At 48.2% G+C, this 25716-nt stretch overlaps 1 protein-coding gene across 2 annotated transcripts in view; it reads right to left on the bottom strand.

Annotated features, from left to right (window-relative positions):
• The window catches only part of epha4b (eph receptor A4b), a 62464-nt gene that overhangs the window by 29720 nt on the left and 7028 nt on the right, over positions 1-25716 (bottom strand). For both annotated transcript variants that reach the window (XM_023818439.2, XM_023818438.2), the window contains exons 2-3: positions 21048-21112; positions 17511-18171 (exon numbers count right to left, since the gene is read on the bottom strand). In XM_023818439.2, the coding sequence (XP_023674207.1) occupies positions 17511-18171; positions 21048-21112 (726 nt within the window). The remainder of the gene's footprint in view (positions 1-17510; positions 18172-21047; positions 21113-25716) is intronic.

The following is a 25716-nucleotide window of genomic DNA, read 5'->3' as shown; positions in this document are numbered from 1 at the left end:
GCATATTTGATGAACGAGAGGATAGTTCCCTTTAATTAAAGGAAGTAGTTGTTTACAGCTTCCCAGAGTGGCATTGCGTACAGGGGCATAAATCCAGCCTGGTAAAGTCATACAGATCCATGCCAAGTGCTGTGAAACAGGGCCAGGCGGACCCCAGGGGGCGGAGCCAATCAAGTGGGCGGAAACTCAATCCAGCTGATGGATCAGCGGCACGTGGGCATTGTTCTTTTATTAAAATTAAAAACAGTGGGGCAGAGCAAACCATCAAAGCCGATTTGAGTAGAAGTGTCAAGCCGGAACAGAAAGCTGACGATAATTAAAAGATCGAGAAAAGCATTCCTCCATCTCCCGAGAATTTTCCCCGTTAATTAAAGAGAATTGGAAAGAATACATGCAAATCCCGGGGACTTTGAGTCGCTGCAGAATTCTTTTGTGGGAAAGGATGGCGGGCTAAAAATCAACATGGCCACACAGGGTATGAAGGAGTACGGCGCACTGACAGCAGCGGTCCTTAGCGTGAATGTCAGACGGCACTTATCCGGTTGGACGGGCCACCGAGTCTGCAATAGGCCTCATGGCAAGTGAAGTCATTCTAATGGGCGGGGGGGAATAAGGAAAAATGCCTCAGTTATCTTAAGGAGGTCTGTCCTATTAAATATTAACATGCCACTGGCTGTTCTCTTTGTTTCTAGCGATCAATTTGCTTGAAATATACTCTGTGAAACCGGCAAGAGTGGGACTAGGGTGGTGGATGGCGGAGAAGTCCAACGAAAACCTGGAGAACCGTGAACTTTTGTTTACTAATTGGTGTCATTCGTTTTGCTGCAAGGAGGGTTGCCGTTCAGCTCCGTCATGCTATCTGCAAGGTGAAACTTGCTTTCATGGTGTATCGTCTTTCTTTATATCTTTCAACGTGTCTTTTTGAGTACCAGTATCGAGGTTAACGCTCGTGTGTGCGAGTTTGTAGTTAAAAGCTGTTTTCATGGGTTTTTGTATGTGATACCGCGTAGTTGAACCCATGCAAGTGGAAGAGAGAATATTTGGTGCAGATATCATAGTTAACGGTGTGTGTAATCAATTATGAAATGAATTATTCAGCACCCCAACACTCGCCGGGGTTCTGCACTCAAAATGAAGGCAAAGGCTGCCGTTCGCTTCCCGCAGTTTACAGAAGGTCACTTTGATCCCTGGTGTCTTGGGACCGCCATACCGGCCTAAGTGCCCTCACTGACAGACAGTCGTCTCACAAGTGCCGTAAGAAGCGGCTCCGGGGGGGGCGTAATGGCGCCTTAAGCCCAGTAACAAAACTTCCCATTGACTCTGTGGTTCATTTGTCTGTACAAAGTCCACCACAAGCGTTTATGGTCAAACATGGATTTCACTAATTAAGCAATATTTCAAAAGCAGACCCAGTGCATTGTATCAAGCATTCATTATTGTCCTCATTTTTGTTGTTTTATAGGTACAGCTTTGAGAACAATACAAAATGACATTGGTGCATTGTTAATTCATACGGGATCAACTGCAGTGTATTAAGGTGTGACTGAATTCCTGTACTTGGGATTTAATATTTAATATCGGCAATGTTCTTTCAGGATGTCTTTTGTCTTTTAAAAGCAAAGTAACATCATCAAGAAAATTCCCATAATGCATAATGGAATTCCTATAAAAAGAAATACAAGCATGTTCTCGTGTACAAATACATCAATGCCTATATTTTTATTGAGAACCCAGTGAAAATGGGATTCGCTAAGAATTACAATTTATTTCTGGCAATTTTTTTCTTTCATAGCTTATCTGACACCTTTATTTTTTCAAATGTATATTTTTTAAAGTCCCTTTTCCCTCTACGCTGCTGCAGGAGTGAGGTAACCCTGTGCAGACCTTCTAACCAGCCATTACCGGCCATTAATGAAGCATTTTTTGGGGGTGGGGGGATGGGGATGGGATTGCATGGGGGGACAGTGGGGGAAAGGGGCGGCTGTGTGGACACTATCTGCACCTGCAGATGCCCGAGCTCTGAGGGAGTCACAGGAGAGCTTTACCGAGTGTTGAAATAGAAACTCGTCAGTCTTCAGCAGAGCAAGCACAAGGGGCTTTGTGTGTGTGTGTGGGGGGGGCTTCTCTGCAGGCGTGAAACTGAGCAGAAATAAAGCCGTGGTTGCCATCTTGATATCTCCTCCACCGGAAAGGTGGTGGCAGCCGGGCAGTGGAGCCCCCGAAAATGGCACACTTCCGCCTATCCGTGATTCACACCCCGGCGGATTTCAGGGAGAGCCGCCATACCGCACCGCCTGCCACACAGGCCCAGCCACCCCCCTCCACCGCAAGACTCCGACCCTCCTGCCTGGCCTTTGATAAGCACTACGTCGTGATATCAGGTACAGACGTGAGTCTGACAAGCAGATTAGCCAACTATACGCTTCCCGGGTCATGTAATATCACAGAGAAAAACTCCTTGGCTGCCAGGAAGACTCTCTCTCCTTCTCTGTCATATTAGTCCCGAGCTGGAGGCCGATGAGGGTGGTCATCAGACAAAGAAGACTGCCTCCCCATAACCAAACAGGCTGCATTTGATTTTACAAAATACAGACGACTAGGGATTATGCAGTGAAACATTACTGTGGTAATGCACAACATAAATTGCAGGGGCAGGGGGAGCGTGTCCTGTCCATGCCTGTTTTGTATGCAAAGTGTTACGTTTCCAAACGTATAAAAAAAATAAAAAATCTGAGGTCTCTGAAGGGAGGCTAACATAATGGTGACCATGGCAACATAATTCTGAAATAGAACCCCTTTTGTGGGTGAGAATTCCGTCCTGAATGGCACATTTCCATGGGATTGCCAGGCCCTTGTTCTGCCTATATAGCTAGGAAATGGACCTATTGAGCAGAGGCCGGAGCTGGCTGAATGTATGGGTCTTGCATTATTGTGAGGAGTCCATAGGGGACAGACATAGAATATGCTTTCAGCGGGCCTCGGTGCTGTGGAAGCGCACTGTGCGACATAAGACGTGTGTCCAATTTATCGTTATTTAATAAGATTCAGGAGTCCCAGAGCTGTTAGCCAAAGCATGGTAAACATCTTTTATGTAGAAGCATATAAACACCTTAGTGAAACATCACCCATCATCCCAGCTCTCAAACCAGCATCTCCCCCAGGAACAGCACACCAACCCCACTCCAGAGCCCAATGCAATTTCCAGCTCCAGCAGAGGATGCAAAGCAAGCTTTTCTAGAAAAAAAAATGGGAAAAAGACATGGCTTTTGAGGGGATTTGTTGACTGGTGCAGTGTGTGGTGACACACTGATAGGAGTGGCTTGCCACAGTCACCTATTTCCACGCTTTCCCGCTGTGTGCTGGTGAGGCACAGCTGGGCTCACTCCTCTGGGCACATCTCCCTGCGCCCCCCCCCCCATACAATAAGTTGCCTCCTCACCCAAAAAACGGTTCCCCTGATGTGTGAGTAAACACACTTGATGAAGGAATCCTCAGTCCTGGCATCAAAAGAAGGACTAATAGTAGTTTTGTGTAAGATCAGCTGCCAAGACAAACTTATTAGCCTCTCCCGTGGAACGCCGAATCCACGTGGACGACCTTTCCGGTACCACAATAAAACCACTGATTCACTTTTTGAAGGCAGCTGTCCAATGAGCTGGTCCTGAAACATTCTAGCGCCTTACTATAAAAGGCGATCCATCAGATCGCTGGGCCACGGCAGGTATAATAAGACGTCTACTGTGACACCAGGAATCGGGTGGGTGGAGTCTCAGGTAGAGGCTCGAAAAGGATTTAATTCAGTTTAGGGTTTTACGGCTGTCACAGTTACTAAGGATTGTTTCTAGCTAAGCTAAATGCCAAATGCTATGAATAAAGGTCAGATCAGTCCACTTCCTTGCGTATTCTGCCTGCAGGTGCAGTTCTGGTTTGGGTTCCATCTCTGGGCTGTGGAGGACATGCGGGGGGGTGGCTTCTTTGCTAAGGGTTTTTCTCTGTGTGATCCTGGAAAGCCTGTTTCCCCCATGCCCATTGACCTTTCTGCGGCCGAAGGCAGCTGCCCACCCCTGCCAGCCTGGCTGTCCCACGACTGGGAGTCTGTCTACCTCTCTGAGAGCTGAGTGCCCATTTCCTAGCCAGGGGAAGCCATCCCAGCTAACACTAACCTGCTGCTACCTCCAGTTCAAGACAGACCATTAAATAGAAGTCTCCATTAATGATAAACTATTATGACTGAATGCAGGATGACGACAGAGCGTATGTTCAGCTCAGTGTTGCCCTCACACGCTGCCTCCTGCACCAGAGCAGCTAGCTAATGGGCCAAGATGGCCTTCAGTCTACTCGTCCAACCAGAACATAGAGGTCTGCCGCTTCTGTTCCGGGTCACTCCCCCTCCCCAGCCACATGTCAAGCTGTCCAATGTGAACCAGCTGCCATCAAACCTCAGAAGCCACCGTCAGACCACATACAAATAAACATTAAAGCAGAGACACCTTAGACGGACACACAGACACGCCCACAACATGTATGCTTATTTTCATTCACACGTAAATGCTTCAAAAGTACTCTCTGTCTTGGGAATCTTGCCCAGTTACTGGGGTTGGTGAAGGGGAATTATTGAGCTTCTTGCCTTTGGAAAGCATCCTGCCTTTTGCTGTCTTCCAAAGGACAGTGGTCTTTAGAAGATCGTCCCCCACCCATTACAGAAGCAAAAGCAATGACCCCAGCCTCCAAGGAACACAGAACCATGGTGGTAGGTTAGAGTACTGACACATCATCATCTTCACCGAATAGCACATCTGTATCCTCTGTCAGGAACGCGTCGTGTGCTGCAGTGGTGATCACATTGGAGGTCCAGAGGAAAGGTTTTTAAAATCCAGCTTAACTCAAATCCACACCCACAGACGACACAAGCACCTTACATTCACCTCACAGGCCTTGTGGCGGTTGTGTGTGGCACTCCTTTCATCACCTCCGTCAGTAGAGGTGTAACCATTCTCCAAGTCTATGGTTTGGTTCAGACATTTTTTTGGTTTTGTTGTTTTTTTTTTTTTGGTTGGATGAATAAGAAAATTCAGGGTTTTATTAATCACCAACAATTTGGAACAGTAAACAGAACAACACTAAAGAACATGTTAGATTACCTAACTTCACATAAAGTACTATAATCTGCTGGATCAAAATGTTCCCACAGCTCTGCCTTGAATCTCAGGGTTATTGTCCATCTTGAGCTAATGAAGCTAGCTTTTACCACAGGTGTGATCCTTCAATCATGATTGAACCAAAATAGTCACGTGACACACGCAGTTGAAAATCAATAAAATAGGTGTAACATAAAATTTTCAAAATACACAGCTTGCCCTAACTTTAAATGTAACAATAATTTTGTGATTTACATATATTATAGTGTGAAATTAAAAATTAGTTTTGTAACATTACTAACGTAACTGAGAGCTCAACAGACTGCACCTGCAGCAGGTTGGGGGGTTGGGGGGGGGGGGAGTAGATATCGTGTTTCTGTCTTCCAGAACTGTCTCTATGGCAGTTTCGATCTGTTTCAGAAGTGTTACACCGTTACACATCTGTCAGGCATTTGAATTTCCTCAAAGGGGGGTTTGCCCTCAGCTCAACATGACCCCACCACCACCACCACAGGGACTTCAACATACAAGACTCAAGCACATTGTTTCACAATATATCTAATTGTGTAAATAGACAAATATTGGATTCTGAAAGCGATGGTTATACATGACAAATTTTTATGACTATTTTACAAGCACAAGGTTAAGACTAGTCCTATACAAGCTCATAAGCCAGCTAACCAGAGAAATAGGCAAAGTAGCTCTAACTTTCGCTTGCAGGGCGTTACGACTGACAGCACAGTTAAACCATGACAAAATCTTCATTACTAAACTCAGTAAGCCGGCATGACCACGGCTGGACGACCAATCTGGGACAATTTAACCAAGCAATGAAAAGCAATCTGAAGTGATTTTTTATATATATACCAGACGTCAAACCCCTTCAGGGTAAATCTAGCAGAACGACACGTGCTTGTTATTCCACGTTGACCTTCGGGTACTACAGAAATGAGTGTGAAATAAAATAAATATTAGCACGGCGGATCTGTTGAAGGTCAGAGCCAGCGGCTGACAGGCAGAGGGACGGGGGCTGTCTAGCCAGCGATGTCCTCTGCGGTCGCCGCCCATTGAGGAAGAGCTGCCATCCATGTCCCCAGGCTCATGTGAGCTCTGTGTGTGCTTGCTTTTCTATCTATAGCTAGAAAAGCTGGAAAAGCAGACATTGTAGGGACGTCCCCGTAAACCAAATACTTCAGGGGCTTAAAAAAGAAACAAAACAGTTGGTGTTTAACTGTGGTTACCAAATGTAATGCTTTTTTGAGTTTAAATGATTTAGTGTGAATAATTGCGTTAAACTGTTCAATGTGAAGTCCCCACAATGTCAGCACGTGTGTAAATGCCTGCATCTTTTCACGGGTCTTGGCTAAATATGTGGGTGTCCATGTGTATATGTATCTCCGCACGGACATTCATATGTAGGGAATGGAGTGAGGTGTCTGCTATAGAGTGATTTTGGTTACAAAGATGATGACACTGACATTTCATACATTGCAAGAGGTGCTACAGTCTGCTATAAACATGGAAGCCAGGTGCCTTTCTGTGGGACAGCGAGGATTTGAGGGCTTAGACCGATGTCCTGAAGTGGAATGATGCTTCTTGTTTTTATTCACGCGGTGATGGGGCAGGAGACTTAAGGGGTGCTGTGTGGAATATGGGGGCTCCTTCAGCTGGCATACTGGGGCTCTCTCTGCGGAGTAGGGGGGCACACTCAGTTACAGGTGGCGGACCATGACAGCCTCACTCTGTGGGTTTCATCCAGATGGGGGGGAGGGTGGGTTTGATAATGCTGACTGCCTCCCAGGATGGGAGACAAACCAGACTGTAAAATATTTAAAAGCACTTTCAGTGCCTCATGTTTGACCGTCAGGTAAGGGAACCGTTTGCTGTGGGTCCACTCCACTTAGCATGGAGGATGGTTATATAAAAGGAGTGTAGCATTCTCGTAAATATCACTGCTTTTTCAACACTTGATGCCACTGCATGACAGAGGCCCCCGATGTAGACAGATTTGTGTGTAGATTAAATTATACCCACAAACAATGTCCCAGCTAAGTGCTAAATGCCTGGTCACCGGAGGCAGATCACTAGTCGTTGAAGAATGTTGCTGATGTTTAACTGTGTAAAGTTACACTCATGTAATTGCTTGTCCCTTACAGCAAGGCAACAGAGCCTCAGCTATTGACTTCATAATACAACAGAGCTTCAGTCAGGGGAGTTGGTGAAGGGCTCTGTCATGGTGACTGCACACAGTGGACATGACTGGGAGAGACAGTGAGGCTACTGCGCTCACATGACCCCCCCCCCCCCCCCACGCCCATTTGCTGACATCATCTGCCACAGGATTCCCCACTAGGTCTGTTAATTTATTAGTTTATTATGAACTCATCTCCCCATTCTTAAATCACATCACGTCTCTGTGACATCTCAAAAAAAAGGAAAGTGCAGCGGAGACAGAACATTAATGTAAAATGTTCAAATACATTTTTGGAGGATGCAAAAATAAGTGAGTAACAAATGGTAGAACGCCACATGGTGTCTGAGCAGATATTCAAATGCCAAAATAAATATGGAGTATTGCAACCATAGTCTCATAGCACCAGTGGATTTTATTGGTGCAGGAGGCCACTCTTGTCTTAAATTCAATCTGTTAACTCAATAGAATAGAATTCACATATCTTAGGGAAATTCATTTTTGGTTCCAATCTACTCTTGGAATCTGGTTTTGTTGAATTAGATTCACTTGTGTCCTCAAACAGGCTGTATTCTTTTCATCTGCTTGTTAAAGGACTGCTCACTTAAGTGATAACCTTTGAGAGCTGGAGCTCTTGACAATGCTACCTGCTCGGACCATTTCCCTAATTCCAAATCCATTGTCTGCAGTCATTCCGCAGGGATGAAAGCGGAAAAGGTACAGCCGGCTTATTCCGATTTTCACTCATTTGCGGTGAGGATTGAAACACACCTCGCTATTCAGTCCCAGCATTAATGAGGAGCGATTGTCTTCTTCTGAAGGGAGATGATTGGGGTAGATAACTGATCTACGTCAAAGAAACTTTGAAAGCACAGACCAGGAGCTTTCATGCAGAGCTCCTCAGCTCCAGGGATGGGTTTGGGGTCTGCATGGACACCTACACCAAAGCCCCTTTCAGACATACACTGCTACCCTGAACTTTTCTAGACATTACCAGGATGACAAAAGTCCAAGACAGCTGTATTGGACATTAAACGGACTTTATCCTGCTAGCTCTCTAGTACAAAGACCAGGTAATTTCCGACTGAGCCCCACATGTGAATGGAGCCGGAAACTCACTGCGACCGAGCGAGCATGTTGATGAAATATGCAAACATCTGCAGGTGAAGAAGAAGGGTCATTTACACCCCAACGAATACGGCTGACTGGAGAGATGACGACATTCGGGAACTTCTCTCAGTAAGGGCCGACACCAAAATCGTCCGACAGATTCACAGAATGGCAAGAGAGTTGCGTATCAAATTACAAACTGGCTACTTGACCGTAAACAAAACGCTGCGATTTCCGCAGCGTACTTTTTGCGTCATGTCCTGCCTCCTGCAAGCACGACCCCAGCGCCACCCTCATCTAAACCAACTGGAGTCTTTCTAGAATGTGTGAATGCATCTGACGCGATCAGTCTCCAGTTGTGTGCCAACCATGTTTAAGAGCAACTCCAGAGAATGTCCGGACCTGATTCTCCAGATAATGTCTGGAGTTCATGCTTTAAAATGAGTCAGTAAACAGACCAAACATTAATCATCCTCAGTCTCTACCGTAAGAACGTTACTCCATCTTAATCGTATGCAAGAATCCTTCCAGACAGTAGTGTGCGATGTATGCAGGGAGGGTGGATGTCCTATCCTGGTGCCCATTTGAGGCTTGTAGCATATGCAATTAGCAGCTTCTGTTTGTCCTCCAGGAGACTGGTGCAGGGAGTTTGGCAAGGCACAACAGACAGACAGCCCCATCTCTATTCTGTCTGTCTTTATCTCTCCCCCTCTCACATTTTCTGTCTCCATCTGTCTACACCCCTGACCCCCAGCATGTGGCCGTGAGTTACCACGACTAGCCATTTCCCCAAGCATGACGGAGGAGAAGCCCAGTTTCTTGCTAATCCTAGATTCCCATTCTAACCCTTCCCGCCCTCTGCACCATGCCTGTCAACCTGACACTGTCTGCCCCTGTGTGTTGGCTCCCTCTCCAATGCAAACTCAAGAAGGTAAGTAGGAGGAAGAGGACCAAACAACTGCACTACGATCCAAAACACATTCACAAAGAAATTTAATTAATTTTGAGCTTAACGGTACATTGCATTTTGTTTATATGGCACGTGTGCATGACTAATGGTAATATAATTTTCCTTCCTTGACAACTCAAAGACAATCATACCCTCCAGTCCCAGCTGCACAGCTGGAGTTTACACTTCAGGGCTGGCAGATGGCCGGCTGGCTTCCACTGACATCTCACTGGGTCAGCTTAACCGCTATTTGCTGTGGGAGTGCGGCTGGTAGATGACGGTGTGGGAAGATCCCAAGGACTAGATGCCTCCCATCTTTGCCCGCGGCTGCTTTCAGAGGGGTGAGGAAGGCACACAGCCGGTCCTGTGACTTCACCACCTAGGCCTTTCTTCCCTCCTGTGGCTCAGTAGCTGAATTATTGAGCGCTCAACTGCAAATTAAGGTGTGGGGGGGTGATGCTGAGGCAGCCTACAGGAGGCTGCGGACACATGCACGCCTCTCTCCCTCTCTTTCCTTGTCACACACTGACACGGGCAGCTCCCAGACTCTGTTTGAACTCACTCAGGGTGCACAGAAGCTTCTACAACATACCAAGATTGTGAAAATTGTAATAACGTGGCTACATTTGCCTCTAGCACAGTATCTTCGGTCATGGCTACATTTAGCAGGTTAGCAAGTAACCCCTACAGAACCAAAGTGCAGATGAGGAAAAAGGGTTCCGCGGATCTAAAATGGGAGACTGCGGTGCGTGGATATCTTGGGGGCCGAGCCGAAGTCAGCTGATGACCCCACTCATTCAATAAATCTGTCCCGATCTGCTTTTTTCTCAGCTATAGTAAACATGCATCCAGTTGCCTTCTTGCGTATTTTCCCTGGGCTGACACCAAATCGGCTGTCTTGTTTTTGTTCTTTCCTGCTGCTTCTGTCACACGCACACACTCCCGTCCCCAAACAAGGCGCCCATTTCCTCCTCCCGTTTGCCTGTCACATGCTTCTGTTCACTGGCCCATCCCATACCGAGTATTACAGCAGACAAGAGCCACAGCCGCTTCTGCTTATGGATGTACATTCAGGATCAGTGTCGATAAACCCCGTAAGCTCCATCAGCCTGGGATTCAGAAGGGAATCTCGGACAACTAATATATCTCAGGAGTAGCCGAGGATGAAGGTGTCTTCAATCAATCGATCAGCTTTAGGTACCTCATCACCTCACTACAACGGTGATGGCAAAGAATACTCTTTGTACCTTAATAAGACAATAGGTACAGCAAAATAAAAGAGTGAAAAAAAGGAAGTGAAAGAAACTTAAACCCACAGTTCACATTGACTGAAAACCACTGCATTGCAGGTCTTCAGAAGGCCCTGGGGATTGTGGGTAATCTGCAGCATCGCACAAACTTTCACAAATCCTTTAACTCCGGTTGTGGTGCGGCAGCCAGTTTTCTGAACACACTCGCACAATCATGAAATCAAAGGGTGTTTCCCGCAAAATCTGTTGCGACACCCCTCTGAGGATCCTGAGGTCAAGGAAGGTCACAGACTGAGAAAAGAGGATACTTCTGCCCTCTTCTGTCCAAACAGGTCAGAGCAGGACCTGGCCCATCCCAAGCTGGACCTGGCACAGCACAGTTCTCCACATATCTAATCTGACCAGCCAGGCAGCAACAAGATTAATGGGCCAATTATGGACTGTCCTCCAGCCGGTTAAAAGTACAGCGACAAAATAATCACAAGCCCGACAAAAAGTCAGGCATGGGTAGCTCTGCTTCCCCTCCCCAAAAGTGACCTGATTAGGATGACTAGAACAGATGTTACGCTTTATGAATGGCCAACACAATAAACTGAGAACATTCTTCTCTAACAAGTCCAGTGTGATGCCTGTCAGCTGACGAGGGTTTGGACGGGAAAGACAATCTGAGGCTAATTAAGTGAAGAAGCAAGAAGACAATGCGGTAAGTTGGAGCCTTAACAAAAATGAAATTCACCATAAAAAATGTGAATGTGAAAGGATACAGTGAAACATTTGGACAAGATAATGCTGAGGTAAATGCGTTTAATGTATCTCACGCTCATCGACCCTAAATGTAGACATAATCCTTCAGATATCACTTTTTAAACGCTTATAATTTTCAACACACTCTATCCCTTTTTACATCAGAGACAACATTAAGAGCACATTTAAAGAGCATGATTTTGAAAATGTGATTTTCATCTATCTATCTATGCACACACACACACACACTTATAGACACGTGTCTATTTATCTATTTGTCTGATCAAGCTGAGGATCTGTTTCACCAAAAGATGAGCTATGAGAACACCGGTTCTGGTCTGCAGGGTGCCCGCCGCCCCCCCACCACCACATGATGACACTTCTGCAATTTCTTAAAGGAAAAAATCAAGGGGGTTTTAATCGTTAGGCAAGAGTTCAAGGAAGTCCTTGTCCTTAAAATGCAGCGCGGATTTAAGGTAACCAGGTGTGCACGTCTGAATCCGGAGCCACTGCTGCTGAAAACGACCGTACACACACACGAGAACACACATCACCACTCAAGGGCTGTTTTCTTTAAAGAGTGTGTAGAGCCGCCAAAGAGAAGCCTTTGAAATGTATTAAAAGAGCCTTGATTTCCCAACAGAGCCTCAAAAGGACCCAAAGAAAAAGGGAAATGTCTTTACCAGCCTTGATGATAACCTTTTTTCCAGTGCAAGCGAATGTTAGTGCTAACGTGTCATTACTTCGTAGTTACTTCAACAAGACAGAAAGTGTCGTTTAATAAAAATTCAGCAAGGAGATTTACCCTTTCAATATTCTCAAATTTCCATTCTTTTCAAGCACCATCAGACCAAACTTCAAGCCTCGACCGCCCGGCGTCATTCGCACACTGAAAGCCCCGCATTGGCAGCTGCGTGAGGTGATATATTAACAGCAGGCATAGAATGGTGTCCAAGCAAAAGAATGCAGCAGCACCACATGTGGCAAGTATCGTGTATTACAAGGTGGGAGCACCATGCAAGCCATGCGGCAACTATGATAAAATCTCACCAGACTGTTTATTTGTCAGAGATACGTTACTTTTGCTGCAACCAATTTCAAAAACTCGTACCACTGATAGTTTTTGGGTCTTTATTATCTGTCCGGTAAAACCATATGCCTCGTGTCCAGTGACCCACAGCGAACACCCAAAACCTAAACGAAAGCGGAAAGCACTGAGATCTGTGTTCGCGTTTCACACTTTAAGCATTTCATTTTTCCCCTGGATCTCGCTGTCTTTCTGAGAAGCAGAAATGCAGTCCTGACGAGACTTTGGATTTGTTTGATGGAATTGCTCTGTGGAATCAGTCATGAAACAGGCCTTTTGAGCAGCCACATCGATAACCTACCACCATAACCCCCCCCCCCCCCCCATGATATTACTTATACATTCCACAAGGAATGTGCTGTTTGCTGAAATCATATGAGTGACATAGAATAATTGACAGCTGTCAGAATAGACAGCATGTTATCCACTACATATACCATAAGGGAAAAAAATTAACCTCAGTATTGTCTAGCATCATCTAGTCTGACTCATTTAAAAATCACTCTAAAAAGTGGCATCGTACATATTTATAGTCCTTTGAGTAACTAGGTTGTGGTGTTTTCAAACATGACTTATTGGCATGGAAGCCCACTGTCCTGGGCTGATGTCATCTACACAGCAGATTAAATCATATGAAATGATTTCTGAAAGTCAGATAAAACAATAAAGCAAAAGTATTATTAGCGCAAGCCTGTCAGAACCTGAAGGTCTATGGACCTGGTCTTTTGAGGTGCGACCATTCAAGTGCGTTTTAACAGCCTAAACATTGAAAAGTAAAAACTGCAGGATCAGACCCTCGAGTGATGGATTTTGAGTGTAGATCTTCTATAGGAAATGAGCTGCATGGTTACACTGTAGCATAGGGGACCCAGTCCAATCCGTCCCAGGGAACCTCAGGGGTGGAAGGTTCCATTACACTGGCTTTGCTTGAGAAGAGGAGGGGGGATGATATTGGCTGAAGCCCGAGTAATTTGTTCAGCTCAGCAGCCAGAGTCATTAGATGTGTCTCCCAGGCCTGGACTGAACCACACGAAGCTGGAAGAAAGTTACAATCATCCCTGTGTGTTTTTATCTCCCCTGTCACAGAATCATCCAAAGAGAGAGAGCAGAAGGAGAGAAAAAAAGTGGGGAGAGGAGTGATGGAGACAGAAAGAGAGAGAGTGAGGTGACGGGTGTCCCAGCTCCACTGGACTCCATGCTGGAGTGGTAATGGTTTCTTGCGAACATGACCCACATGGACATAAGGCTGTGGCTCTCCTGAGGTGGTCGGACGTGAGCAGTAGGTTGCCTCACAAACAGTGCTGGATAATAATAGATTGGGGTGGGATGGGAGAATGTTACAAGAAACAGAGAAGAGGCAAAGGGGCTGTGTAATGACTGCTCAGCTCCATTTCATCATCATATAATTCCACTGTCATTACTAATGGGTCATTTCCTGCCCTTTTCAGGATTCCACTCCACTGCAGGAGAAGGAGAGATAGCAGCTAGTACTTCATTGTGTGGAACAAGTGAAAAGAACGGCAGATAACACCTTCTACAGGGATGGTGCCAGCCAGGGTCTAGCACCTCTTACTCAGCATAGCGATGAGAGGACATCTCGGGCTTCAGAATACTTCCTGAGAACCTCGACACCTGAGTGGTCGGGCCGACGCAGAGGCCATCAGCGGGCCAATTTGCAGAGGCGAGGAGTGTGTGGGCCACAGTAACGAGCATGGGGGCCCCCTTCTGGCTGCACTGCCATGGCGGCCAAGGGGGAACAGACGGCATATAGGACAAACAGTGTCTGGTGTTTAGAGGCAGCAGTGGAACATGGACACACACAGGTAAACAGATTCGTACCCAAATCATTTATCAGATAAAGCCACAAACTTACGCAAAGCATATCAATCCTAATTCCCTCCAGTGCCCTTGATGGGATCAGTGAGGGGGTTTTCTACACAACCAAGGGCTAGAGCAGCCCGCCCTGACAGGTGAGCCTGGGTTACAGGCTCCAAGGGAGGACATCCTGAGGTCACGTCCATCCCCATCTCCAAGCTGGAGTTTTAATGAGGAATAGCTGAGTCTGGCAACAGTCTGTAAGCAAGGCACACTCTACGTGATCACGAAACCAATCTCATTTCAGCAGGACTTCCTCTCCTGCCCCCTCTGCTACGCCACCACCCTCCATCAAAGTCACTGACAGGAGGCAGCTTTTCTGCTCTTGACAGATCCTCTCTTTCTCAGCCGTGTTTCCTCTTAGTTTTGTCCTTTTCTCAGACGTATCGACTCTAAGTGTTCGTCCTGTAGAACGCCGGTGCCGTGTTTTCTTTTGTGGAAGTGCCTGAGCCCTAAGCTTGTGTTGTGTTACTTCTACAGTCCATTCCATGTGTCCCTGCCTGCTCCATCTCGCCAGACCTCAACCACAGCCGCACAGCAGAGGCGGCCTTGGAATCACGCCTGACAGCCAGTCACAGAACGCCAGCTCCAGTCCAGAATGAGCTTGACAAACGACATGCTCCTGTTTTTTTTCCAAGAAAACGAGATCTCATAGGGTTGTTTGGCCTACATGTCACCGTGGGAATGCTGAGCACTAAAGCTTAATGCTTCGCTAAGTTATGATTCAGACATTCACGTATACCTTATCGGCCCATTTAACAAACCCACACATGTTTGTCTGAAGAACACCATGAATTGAATTGCTCTGCTGAGTCACCATTTCAATGCCAAACCTACAAACAAGCACCACAGCAACCCTTCACAAATGGTGCCCAAAAGCATTCTGGATTTCCTTATTTACCTCCCTTTTTTGCATGTGGTTACAGAGCCGGACCCTTGAGACATGATTAATGTAGAACCACATGATTAATGTAGAACCACATCACTGGACTTGTGTAGGAGCCGCTCGGCCATGGTGTTGATGCTGTGCTGGTACCCTGACTTTCGCCGGAAAGCTGCAGCGAATTGGAAAATCAGAGACAATAATTATGAGCAGCAGAGGTGCCAGCTGGAGACTGGGCCATGCTAATGAGATCCATTAGCACCTATCGCATAAAAAGGAGAGATAAAATGCCTGTATTACGGCAATTGCTGTTTTCCAGTGGAAACTAGGCACCGAGCATCCCTCCTTTTCCCCTGACAACAAGGATGCTGGCCCTGTTTACCAAGAACTGCTTGATGGAGCTTAAAAGCTGAGGATTTATCTCCGCCATGGATCCACCTCTCCTTCAGGAGCCTCAAGAGTTCCATCGTAACCGTTCAGAAGGCTTGCAACATTCCACCAATAAAATGCTGGATGTGCTTGTTCAGTTTATCCTGGAAGCCAACTGCCGCAGTACAACATAGGATACCATCCATCGCAACCAGGCCGCGGCTCACCAATGGTCCCCAACTGCTTATTTAATTTTATTTTTTGAAGAGTCCTTCTTCTGCTTGGCATGCAACACAGGCAACGAGAGCTAAGCATTTGCTGAAAAAGCAAGAATGATTTACGGTCCTTTTCTTCTGAGAGTGGAGACCCTCCTGGGCAAGTCATTAAACGTTTTTGGCAGAGACAAGAGGAACCTCTTCACACTCAATCCAAACAGCAGGAAAAGAACTCTCAATGGGCTGGTGTTGGCCTTTTAGTGAAGACATTTTAACCCCCCCCCCCCACCCACCCCACAAAAGCACATTTTTATTATTCACCTCAGTACCACCCCATCTCCAACCTAGCCTTACAGAAGGGTCAAAGAAAAGGTGGGGGTAGAGAGTTTTGCAGTCCTGAAGCCTCACAGCCTGTTAATTGTGACCATGGGGGTGGGGCATGACAGAGGGTGGTGGGAAGCAGCTTTTCCTCCATTGTTAACTCTCCAGAAAGAAGGGGTGTCATCATTTTCCTCTGTTCCCATTGTCTGTTTAGCACGTTAGTAAGACTCAGCAGAGATCCACAAAGCAACGTTATTCCACTCAGCCACTGTCCACACAATGCACATGTGCAATCTCAATTTATCATTGTTTTCCTTTTTCCCCCTGCCCTGATCTTACTCCTTAAGATAAACGTCTGATCCGAGGCTCACTTCGCTATATATGAGGGCAGGACCTCGATCAGTTTCCTGTCACATAATCAGCGAAGGAATTTTGATTTTGGCTCAGCCGCTGCCACACTTCAGCAAAAATTTGACTTCTTGGCTGCCGATCTAAGCAACCAAGGGCAGAAAATGTCTACATAAACGATAAAGACGTCTTTCTTAAACGATCTGGATCCAGGTTCAAAGAGACAGCTCTGTCTCCTCCGTTTTAGGTCTGCAGGCCACTGGGACCCATCAGCTTCACCACAGGGCTCGTGGCACTGCAGTCTGCAGTGCTGTTTGTAGCTTCATTGTGAAAGCAGAGCAAGTCAACAAAGATTAAATTCCTCGGGGTGAGGGGTGGCGATTATTACTGGAAGTAATATTTATCAGAGGAAGCGGGACACATGGGCATAATTGACCGCTAGGCTTGATAACACGCGGCAGTGTTGTGTGAAAGGGGAACCAGGCTGTGACATGCGGCTGGTATTTAGCAGCACGGCTGGGGGCCCCGGGATAACACTTGCTTATTTCCCTCAAATGTCAAGCACAAGCAAGCAGAAAAGCACACCTGCACCACCACCTCCCCCCCCCCCCCCAATCACATAGCATCATCCATTCCCATGCACACCCCAGCGAGCAAAAATGGTTTGGCTCAGGCTAGGCGGAGTCTTTTAGCGAGAGAAAAAAAAAAAACAGCATCCCCCACTGTCTAAAAGCTCACTGATCGGTTTAACTATGGAAAAAAGCTAACAGATATTCCCGGCAAAGCCCAGGGGATATAATACTGATGCTCGGTCTGGTGTTGCACCCAAACTGACATTAAGCCTTTTCGCACAGAGTCAGTGCAGGGCTGCTCTAATTCACTTTCAGGCAGGGGGGAGCGGCTCATTTGGGCTACGGTGCTAATCCAGCTTGAGAGTGTCGTACAGCACGTTTCGGCGGCCTGGCGCGACACGCTGCGAGGTGTTAATATAGGCGGCGTGTTTGACACCGGGGTCAGGGGGAGTACTCACGTCGGCAGGCGCCCTCCTCCTCCTCGAACCCCGGCTTGCATACGCAGCGGCCGATGGGCACCAGCCAGCCCCCGTCGGCGCCGCAATACATGCGCGGCGCCTCCAGCTCCTCGGCGTCAGCCACACAGGAGCCGCGCACCTCCACCAGTGCAGAGTCGCCGCCGGTCACCGTGTCGGGGAACTGCGCCAGGTTGCGGACAGCCAGCGGGCAGCGTTTGTAGAAGACGCGTACGGAGACCAGGGCGATGCAGGCGCCCACGTCCTGGAAGGCCAGGTAGAAGCCCTTCTTGCTCAGGTTGCTGATGTCCCGCACCTCCGTGTTGAGCTTCATCACCCGATCACCCACGTCCACCTGCGTGAAGCTCTCGTCGGCGGCAATGGTATCGATCTTGATGAACTGGCTCTCACGCACGTGCCTCAGGTTGGCACTGTTAGACTCGTAGTAGTACATGTTGAAGGTCTCCTTGCAGGTGCCCGGCACGCCCGGCAGGCTGTTGCAGTCGCGCAGCGTGAACTTGATCTCCACGTAGATACGGCGGGCGCCCTCGCGGGCGATGTGCCCCGTCCGTAGCCAGTTGTTCTGGCTGGCCTCCATCACGTTGCACACCTGGTAGGTACGCATGGGCGTGTTCCTCTCGTCCATCACGCTGATCTCCTCCCACTGTGGAGACAGGGATGGCTGTTAGGGACCCAGGGGCCACCAGACAGATGCCATGGCAGCCAACTTGAGTGTCAGTTGACACGGGTGCGTGTGTTTGCTCATGTGGCATGACGGACGTGCTCGATTTAAATGTCGCCGATCATGCACATGCTCTGGCCTCATGCCGTTAGAGCTTGGGATGAGGCCTTCTCTACTGCATTCAACAGAAATGCTCTCATGAAAAGTGAAAACGATATCCTTCTCCTAACTAAATAATTACCCAGATGCGCTGGTGAAGCTGCGAGCGTGAACATGTGATTCTCAGTGACAAAAAGAATATGCATCGCCAAAATGAAAAGGAGCGATTTTATTGTAACAAAAATCCAGAACTGAAATAGGGAACGATGCTCGAACCACCTAGAGCTTACATTAGCTTATTTGAGGCTTCTTCTCTGCAGCACGCGAGCCTGTTCTTATGTGAGGAACCGTGTGCGGAAGAAACACGTGTCGGCTCTCCCGCTCTGCAGTCAACATCTGGGGGCCCCGTGATCATCGCTGCATGCTGTTACCCCCGGACGAGATGCTAATTCGCCTTGACTGCTGTATAATGGATGTGATGCAAGAAAGGTTGGGGGTGCAGGGAGGGGGTGCAGTGCTTCTGCTGCAAGTTTTGACAAAAATGTTTCTTGACGTACAAATAACCTTGCACAACTTCCATGCATTATGCATCATGTTTATCATGATGTCGGCCGAGGAGATTCCAGGGCTCCAGGTTCTGTTTATTTAGCAGGCAAATCGCTGCCGAGCTGTAAGACTAATTTAGACACCGTTCTCATTCCTGGGATGTTTTAATTTCGTTATAAATGCTTCCTGCCCTGAGATGGATCACTTTGGCCTGGTAGCCATTAGAATGGTGTTTCTTTTAAGACCAGATGTTAAGCGGTTGGGATTTTCCTTCTATTCTGGGGAAACGGCTGCGCAAAACAGTGGTTGTGGGGAGATTTGTTTTCTTTTTTTGAACTGGCAGGCAGGTGAATAAGTGACCTTTGCACAGTCGCTTCGCTTTGAGCTGTAGCAGATCAGACTAATGTATGCCGAGGCCAAAGGTTGCTGCTTGTTGTGGCCAATTGGTGAGAACGTTCCTGATGGGTCCCAGCCCTCAAGATTGAAGTGAAATAAAATGACGCTGCTTGGACAGAAGGGAAAGCTTAGGCTCTCACCAGCCCACACTTGGGGTTTGATCTTTAATTAGGGGCTCGGCCAGGGGTCTGTCAAATGCTTCTGCCATGGAACTCAGCTTGGAGCGGTAATTGAATTTCAGACAGCGCGATTGCTTTGAAGCCCGAGTAAATATGACGGTTCGGGGACTCGGTGAAACTCTTCACTGGCTCATTCTCATTTCGCTGGCCAGTCATTCAGCAGTTTGAGGTACTTAAGCATAATTGGCTTTAAAACCCCAGAGAACGTCTGCTTTACCCTTGCAACTGAAGGGTAAATGGTTTACCTGACTTTTCATTGACCGTGCCGTCCAGCCCCTAGATGAATGCTGTTGATCATCTCAGAATCCAAGGCAAACACTTAACATCTGGTTGCGTAGAAAGCCTGTCGTGCTTGATATGACCTGTGGGACCACCGGCCTGTGGAGAAGCGTATTCACAGGAACGGCCAGCTCCCCTTCCCACCCAACCCCAGGCACCTCACGCTCTGAGGTCAGATGTCAAGGATCAACAACATAATCTCCTTGAATTAAATACAGACATTCGGGCTGTGCAGAGAATGGTTAATGGGGGGGGGATAGAGCTACTAGTTTCCTGTTTCAGTCATTTCTTTCCACTGTGCCATTTGTTTATATCAAGACCTGTGCGTCACCCCAAGGTCAGTATACATAGCCTCCTTATCTCTTTAACATTGGACTTTGTAGGTTCCCTGTAGGCACTAATGCTGTGCCTCTTGACCCAGTTTGTGGCTCTTACTGGGCACCCCTTGATCATCCTTCCCGATCTTGGCCCTTCAGTCCAGAACCCATCTGCCTACGTCCTTCTTCAGGGACTGAGGATTGGGTCCGCTCCGCAGAACTCCTCCTCTTTTCCCTGTAACGTGGTAGGCTTATACCATAGGAAGAACCATCTACTGCAACAGCTATTAAATGATTTGTAACCTCAGCTTGTCTCCGGATTTAGCCGCTAAGAGGTGGTGCCCTGCCTCCCCCCTCCCCTTGTTTTACACGGCATAACGTGGGGCCATCTGATACCAGTCCCGACAGCTCAGCTGAATCATTTAATAGGCCGCTCTAAAAACCCAAAGATTGATTTTCTTTAAAGCTCAGTATGAGTTTTACTAACTTGATTATTTTTAGGTCACAGTGGCTGAGTCATAAAGAAGATGAAGTTACCACTCCCTCTTTAAGGCACGTCGGCCCCCAGCTGCCGGAGCTGGTGGGACCTCATTAGGAGACTCGGCCACTTTCTGCCCGGCCGATAAGAAACAGGAAGTACCGTTGGGTCTCAGTATGCATTCGAGGGAGACGTGGCTCGGCGTGCGTGCGAGGCATGCTGGGATGCGCATAGTTTTGCCTGTCCCACATCGGACTCTGATTTGACTGGGAGGTGAGGGAAGCCCGGAGGGGTTCTACCTTGCACGTAAACAGGAAGTGCGGCTTTCAAGCGGCACTGCCAAGGCAAGGCTGCCGATGGCAAGTCTGGCCGTGAAGACGGCGGACATGTGACTCTGCCGCTGCACACGAACTGGTGATGCGGTGAACCTGGGGTCCGCATGCTGGGGCCCTTGGTGAGAAACAGCGGCAGATACGCAGGGGCGCCTCTGCTTTCCGCACGTGTGCCAATGGGAAGAGGTCGCCCGCAGGTAGTGAGGCGGCAGGCTTTCACGGTGGTACTCACCCCCTCCGCAGGATAGGCCTCCCAGCCCAGGTCACCAAGGGCCGACATGGAGTCCAGTAGAGTGACTGGGAAAACAGACCGGGGGGGTGTAGAGGGAAGGGGAGGAAATGATCAATGAATTGTTCAGAGCAGCACATAGTGCGGTAGTTGAATAAGAAGGACGTGCTGCTTGGACACAATCACAGACTTATTTGGGGGGGAGGGGTCTAGTGCCATGGAGGCTACTATCTTCTGTACAGGTATGGCGTTTGTAGTTCCGCAGCTCCGGAGACTGCCCCCCCCCCCCCATCCGGATCCACAGACGTGCCTGTGGTGCCCCGTCAGCACGCCGATTCCGGGACTGGATGCCGCTCAGCCCTACGGTGCCGCTGCCTTTGCAATAGGGCAGAGCGATTTACTGCAAACTAAAGGGCAGGAGAAGAGAAACGGATAAAAACGAAAGCTAAGTGGCCATTTACATTTTGGAGCCCATCTCCTTAACCCCCCCGCCTGCCCACCCCACCCCCATGGCTGCAATCCCCTGCCTTCCCGAAACTCTCTGAACCACGCTTTCCCTTTTCAGCTTCATTCCAAGCCAATTAGAGTCCCAGCACCGTGAGTGATTAATTTTTAATTACATCCAATCTGCAGATGTTCCTCTCTCACATGTGTTCCCAAACACTCGCCCGGCGCCGGAGCAGAGGCTGAGCGCATCCCCGTAAAACAGAAAACACTGAAAACGGAAACCAGATGCACAGGGATAAAACTCAAATGCAACGGGGGGAGATAAATTGTGCGTGTGTGTGTGCACATCCTGGGGAACCGCGTAGGACGTCATAATAACGCTTCTCCAAGGTCGCTCCATATGGAATAAAGAGTAGAACTGCTGATTTAACATGTACCAGATCTAAAACACAGACTTGGAAAAAGACATGCCTTATAAAGTCACGTTTTCTCTTCTCAACAGCGGTTTGGTCAAGACTAATGAGACACAAGTTCGTTTGCTGTCCTGTGAGCACCTCTGCACACACATACACACACACATGTTTGCTGGAGCTGCATTCTGAAGCCTCACAACCTCTCGTCTCCCTAAGGGGGCAGAGAGCCCACAGGGATACGAGTCCTGGCTGCTGTAGCAACCAGGAGTAAGCTGTCCCCCCCCCCCCCCCCCCCAACCTCGGCCTCATTCTCTCATTTCCTCTCTTGTTCCCCCCCGAAATACTGCGGATTGATGAAGCCCGCTTCCAACGAGAGGTGGCCGCCAACTCGCTCTCACAGAGACGCCGAGCCGCTCTCCTCTTGTGTGATTTGAATGGGCACCTTTCAAAGAACGCCAAAGACGAGGGATGAAATGAGCACCGGGGCATTTGATGCCCATTTTTCTAACAGGCAGGTAGCTGAACACCCTCTGAGGCCAGGACCCAACAATGGGAACAGTGCCGTCTTTTTAAACAGCAGATGATCTCCGCCGCTCTGCGGGCCTGGTTGCTGCTGGGGCTAGACCTCAAAGGGAACGCGGGAGACACTGGAGGTAACCCCGACTGCATATCTGCGTGCAGAGGAAAATCCACAAACTGTATTATGCCAAGGCACTAATCTGACTCCAGGGAAGGCTTCCATCCAGCGCATAAATTCTCCATTTCCATACTGACTCACATTAAAGCAAGAGTCATGTGCTGCCTGCATCGGAGAACAAAAATATGCAGCGAGCTAAGTGCGCGCTCCGCCACGGTGTTTACAGATCAGCTGCACACTGAGCTAAGTGCGCGCTCCGCCACGGTGTTTACAGATCAGCTGCACACTGAGCTAAGTGCGCGCTCCGCCACCGTGTTTACAGATCAGCGACACACTGAGCTAAGTGCGCGCTCCGCCACGGTGTTTACAGATCAGCGACACACTGAGCTAAGTGCGCGCTCTGCCACCGTGTTTACAGATCAGCGGCACACTGAACACTGTCCCGATCACTGCTCACGCATTACTGACTGAGGTTAATTTGGGAAGTGGGTGAGTAGAGGTGATGTCCTCCATCCAAGGCCTCCAGGTATGTTTCCGTGGATGCCCCGGTTTGTGTTGAGGCTGCTTGTGGTTCAGCCACGTCTTCCTCCCTCTCTCCGGGGACTTCCCAAGACCTACACGCTGCCTGGATTTGAAACTTCATCCTGGCTTAACCCCCCCCAACCGAGATAAAACCCTGGACCATTAGTCACCTTGGCTGGGATCGTGTTCGATATTATCTAATAAGCATAATAGGAAACATCCACAGGGTAGGACATAGTGCAAAACCACGGAGGTGCAGAGAAATGCCTTCTCATCTGGGATGATAACAGCGGCAGCAGATGAAGTTTCCGCATCATATTGGATTCAGCTGGGCACATGCGAGGGTGCTGCAGTGAGGCTCAGTCGCATGTGCCTCGTCCTGCTGCCTGTCCTCCGAGACACCACCCCCACCCGCCACAAGCACGTCTGAAACATCATACAGCAGCTAACTCCATTAATAAACACACGATAGCGGCTTCCCAAGGGATACAGTATGGGATTTTAGAGGGCTTTGGGTTTCAAAGAAACATGCACAGTTATTGATTATCATGCATTTTGGGCTTTTTTCAGTTTCGGGGGAAAATAATGCGATGAAGCCAGCAGACAATGAGAATACACACTGCAAAATCATGCCATCATTTCACTTACATGCATTAAATGTGAATTTCTGGGATGTTGGGGATAAAACAGTATTTCCCGTTACTGTAAGGAAACAGAGCTAACGCCCTACTGTTGAATGTTCTGGCAGTTTTTTAAAAGAGTACTGTGTGACTTACAGTCATAAAACCCTCATTACAAAGTCCTCAGGTGGCAAGCGTCCAGATGAGCACTGGCCAATCCATATCTTCTAAATTAAGCAAGCAAGACCCTTAACCTTAGTGCCATCAGTCAAAAGGTAAATACAGTTAGGTGCTCATTACTGGTAGGAGAAATGAGGTTTTGAGGAAAGCTTTGATTGGCAGTACAGTGATCCCACCCATAGTGGATTTCTAAGCCTCATTTCACCCATCGCTGGATCAAGCCGCTTCAGCAAGCTGTTAGCCAGTGGGTCATGGTTCTGAGTGAGCCAAGATGGCGGCTCCACCCACATCATAGCAGCAGTCTCCAGTGAGATGGGGTACATTTCATCTTCTGTCTTCCCTTTGCAAAAGTGGCATTAGCTAGTCACAATCTGGATTTCTCTTTGGATGTCACAACTGTTACTCATTTCGGTAGGTTCATCTACCAAATTAGCTCTCGTCTTCCCTGTTCAATCGAGTACTCTCTTACTAGCATATTTTTTTGATATACCGGGTGGAAGATCCAGTGAGTCTCACTCAGGGAGATATACCACACAGTGGCGGATTCAAGCACACACAGTATCCACACGACCCACTGCAATGCCACTGAATCACGCTAATAGAATTCAAGTATGAGTGCTGCTGTCAGATTTCAAACAGGACTGAAAAATCTGGGTCTCTGTTGAGCTGAAATATGCCATACGGGTGCCTTGCTGAGACTAGCATTCAGTCATGAGAGAGCGAATTTTCTCAATTAGCACACAACATTGACTATATCCAGTTCTACCAGAAATGGCCTTCTGCTTATAAATCTTTTCATGTTGAAACAAAGATAATTGGTCTCTTTGCTAGTGAGCTACTATATGACATTTAACAGACATTACAGCATAGCGAAAGCAGTTAATGTAATCGTCTAAAATAATCATTTCGAAGAGTCCACTGCAATATATTCAGAAACTGGAGGTATTAAAATCAGTAGTCAGTCGAGGTCACAGTAATAACAGACACAATCACTTAAATACACACATTGGCATTTTCAGGATGATTGGCAGTTACGCGTTACAGTATACTCAGGGGTCTTGTCATGGGTGTGTGTGCGTGGGGGGGGGGGGCAGCCACCAAGGGTCACACGGCAGCCAATGTTGCATTAACACCAGTTTAGCTGCCACCGCAAATCACATCCCTCTACCTGAGTACCACTCGATGTGACTCATCCCCAACTATGCCTACGCCATTCATCGTCAGAGGCTGGTCTTGCCATTTGCTGGCAACCCACGTTGATCTGCCAGTTATTCAGGAATCTCATTTGATATCTGCATCTGAGAGGCGTGGCCTATTACTAGCGAAAGGCCAGGGACAGCGCTAAGTAGGGTAATGAGTGTTTGTTCACATGACTCAAGCTGTTGCAGAGAGTCGCAGGTGTTCGTAATTGCATGGGGAATAGTCTTCAGAGGAGCGTTCTGGCTCAATGGCTGAATGTGGAATGAAAACGGGGCCCCCGACACCTGCTGCCGCCAAGCGGGTCGTGCACAGCACCGGAGGAGCGAGGCGTCACGCTCAGACCCGAGTGCCTCTGGCCCCCGCTTTTACCCCAAGCAGCCTTCGCCGCTCCGGTGTGGCTCTGTCTTCTGTCGCAGCACGATTGGCAGCTTGTGTCCCCTTGAAATCTCCGGGTGCAGAAGGAAGAGGACGCAGGAATGGTGGCCGGGAAACAGGTATTCTAAAGCGACGTCTCCCTGCATAGAGACGCTCAGCTTCCGCCCAGGAGCACGTCTCGCCCCGCTTCCGCCCAGGAGCACGTCTCGCCCCGCTTCCGCCCAGGAGCACGTCTCGCCCAACTTCCGTCCAGGAGCACGTCTCGCCCCGCTTCCGCC

Source organism: Paramormyrops kingsleyae, chromosome 21, assembly GCF_048594095.1.
Source record: "Paramormyrops kingsleyae isolate MSU_618 chromosome 21, PKINGS_0.4, whole genome shotgun sequence".
Lineage (NCBI taxonomy): Eukaryota > Metazoa > Chordata > Actinopteri > Osteoglossiformes > Mormyridae > Paramormyrops > Paramormyrops kingsleyae.
The sequence above is the reverse complement of the archived record's forward strand: the minus strand, read 5'-3'. Positions and strand labels throughout refer to the sequence as shown.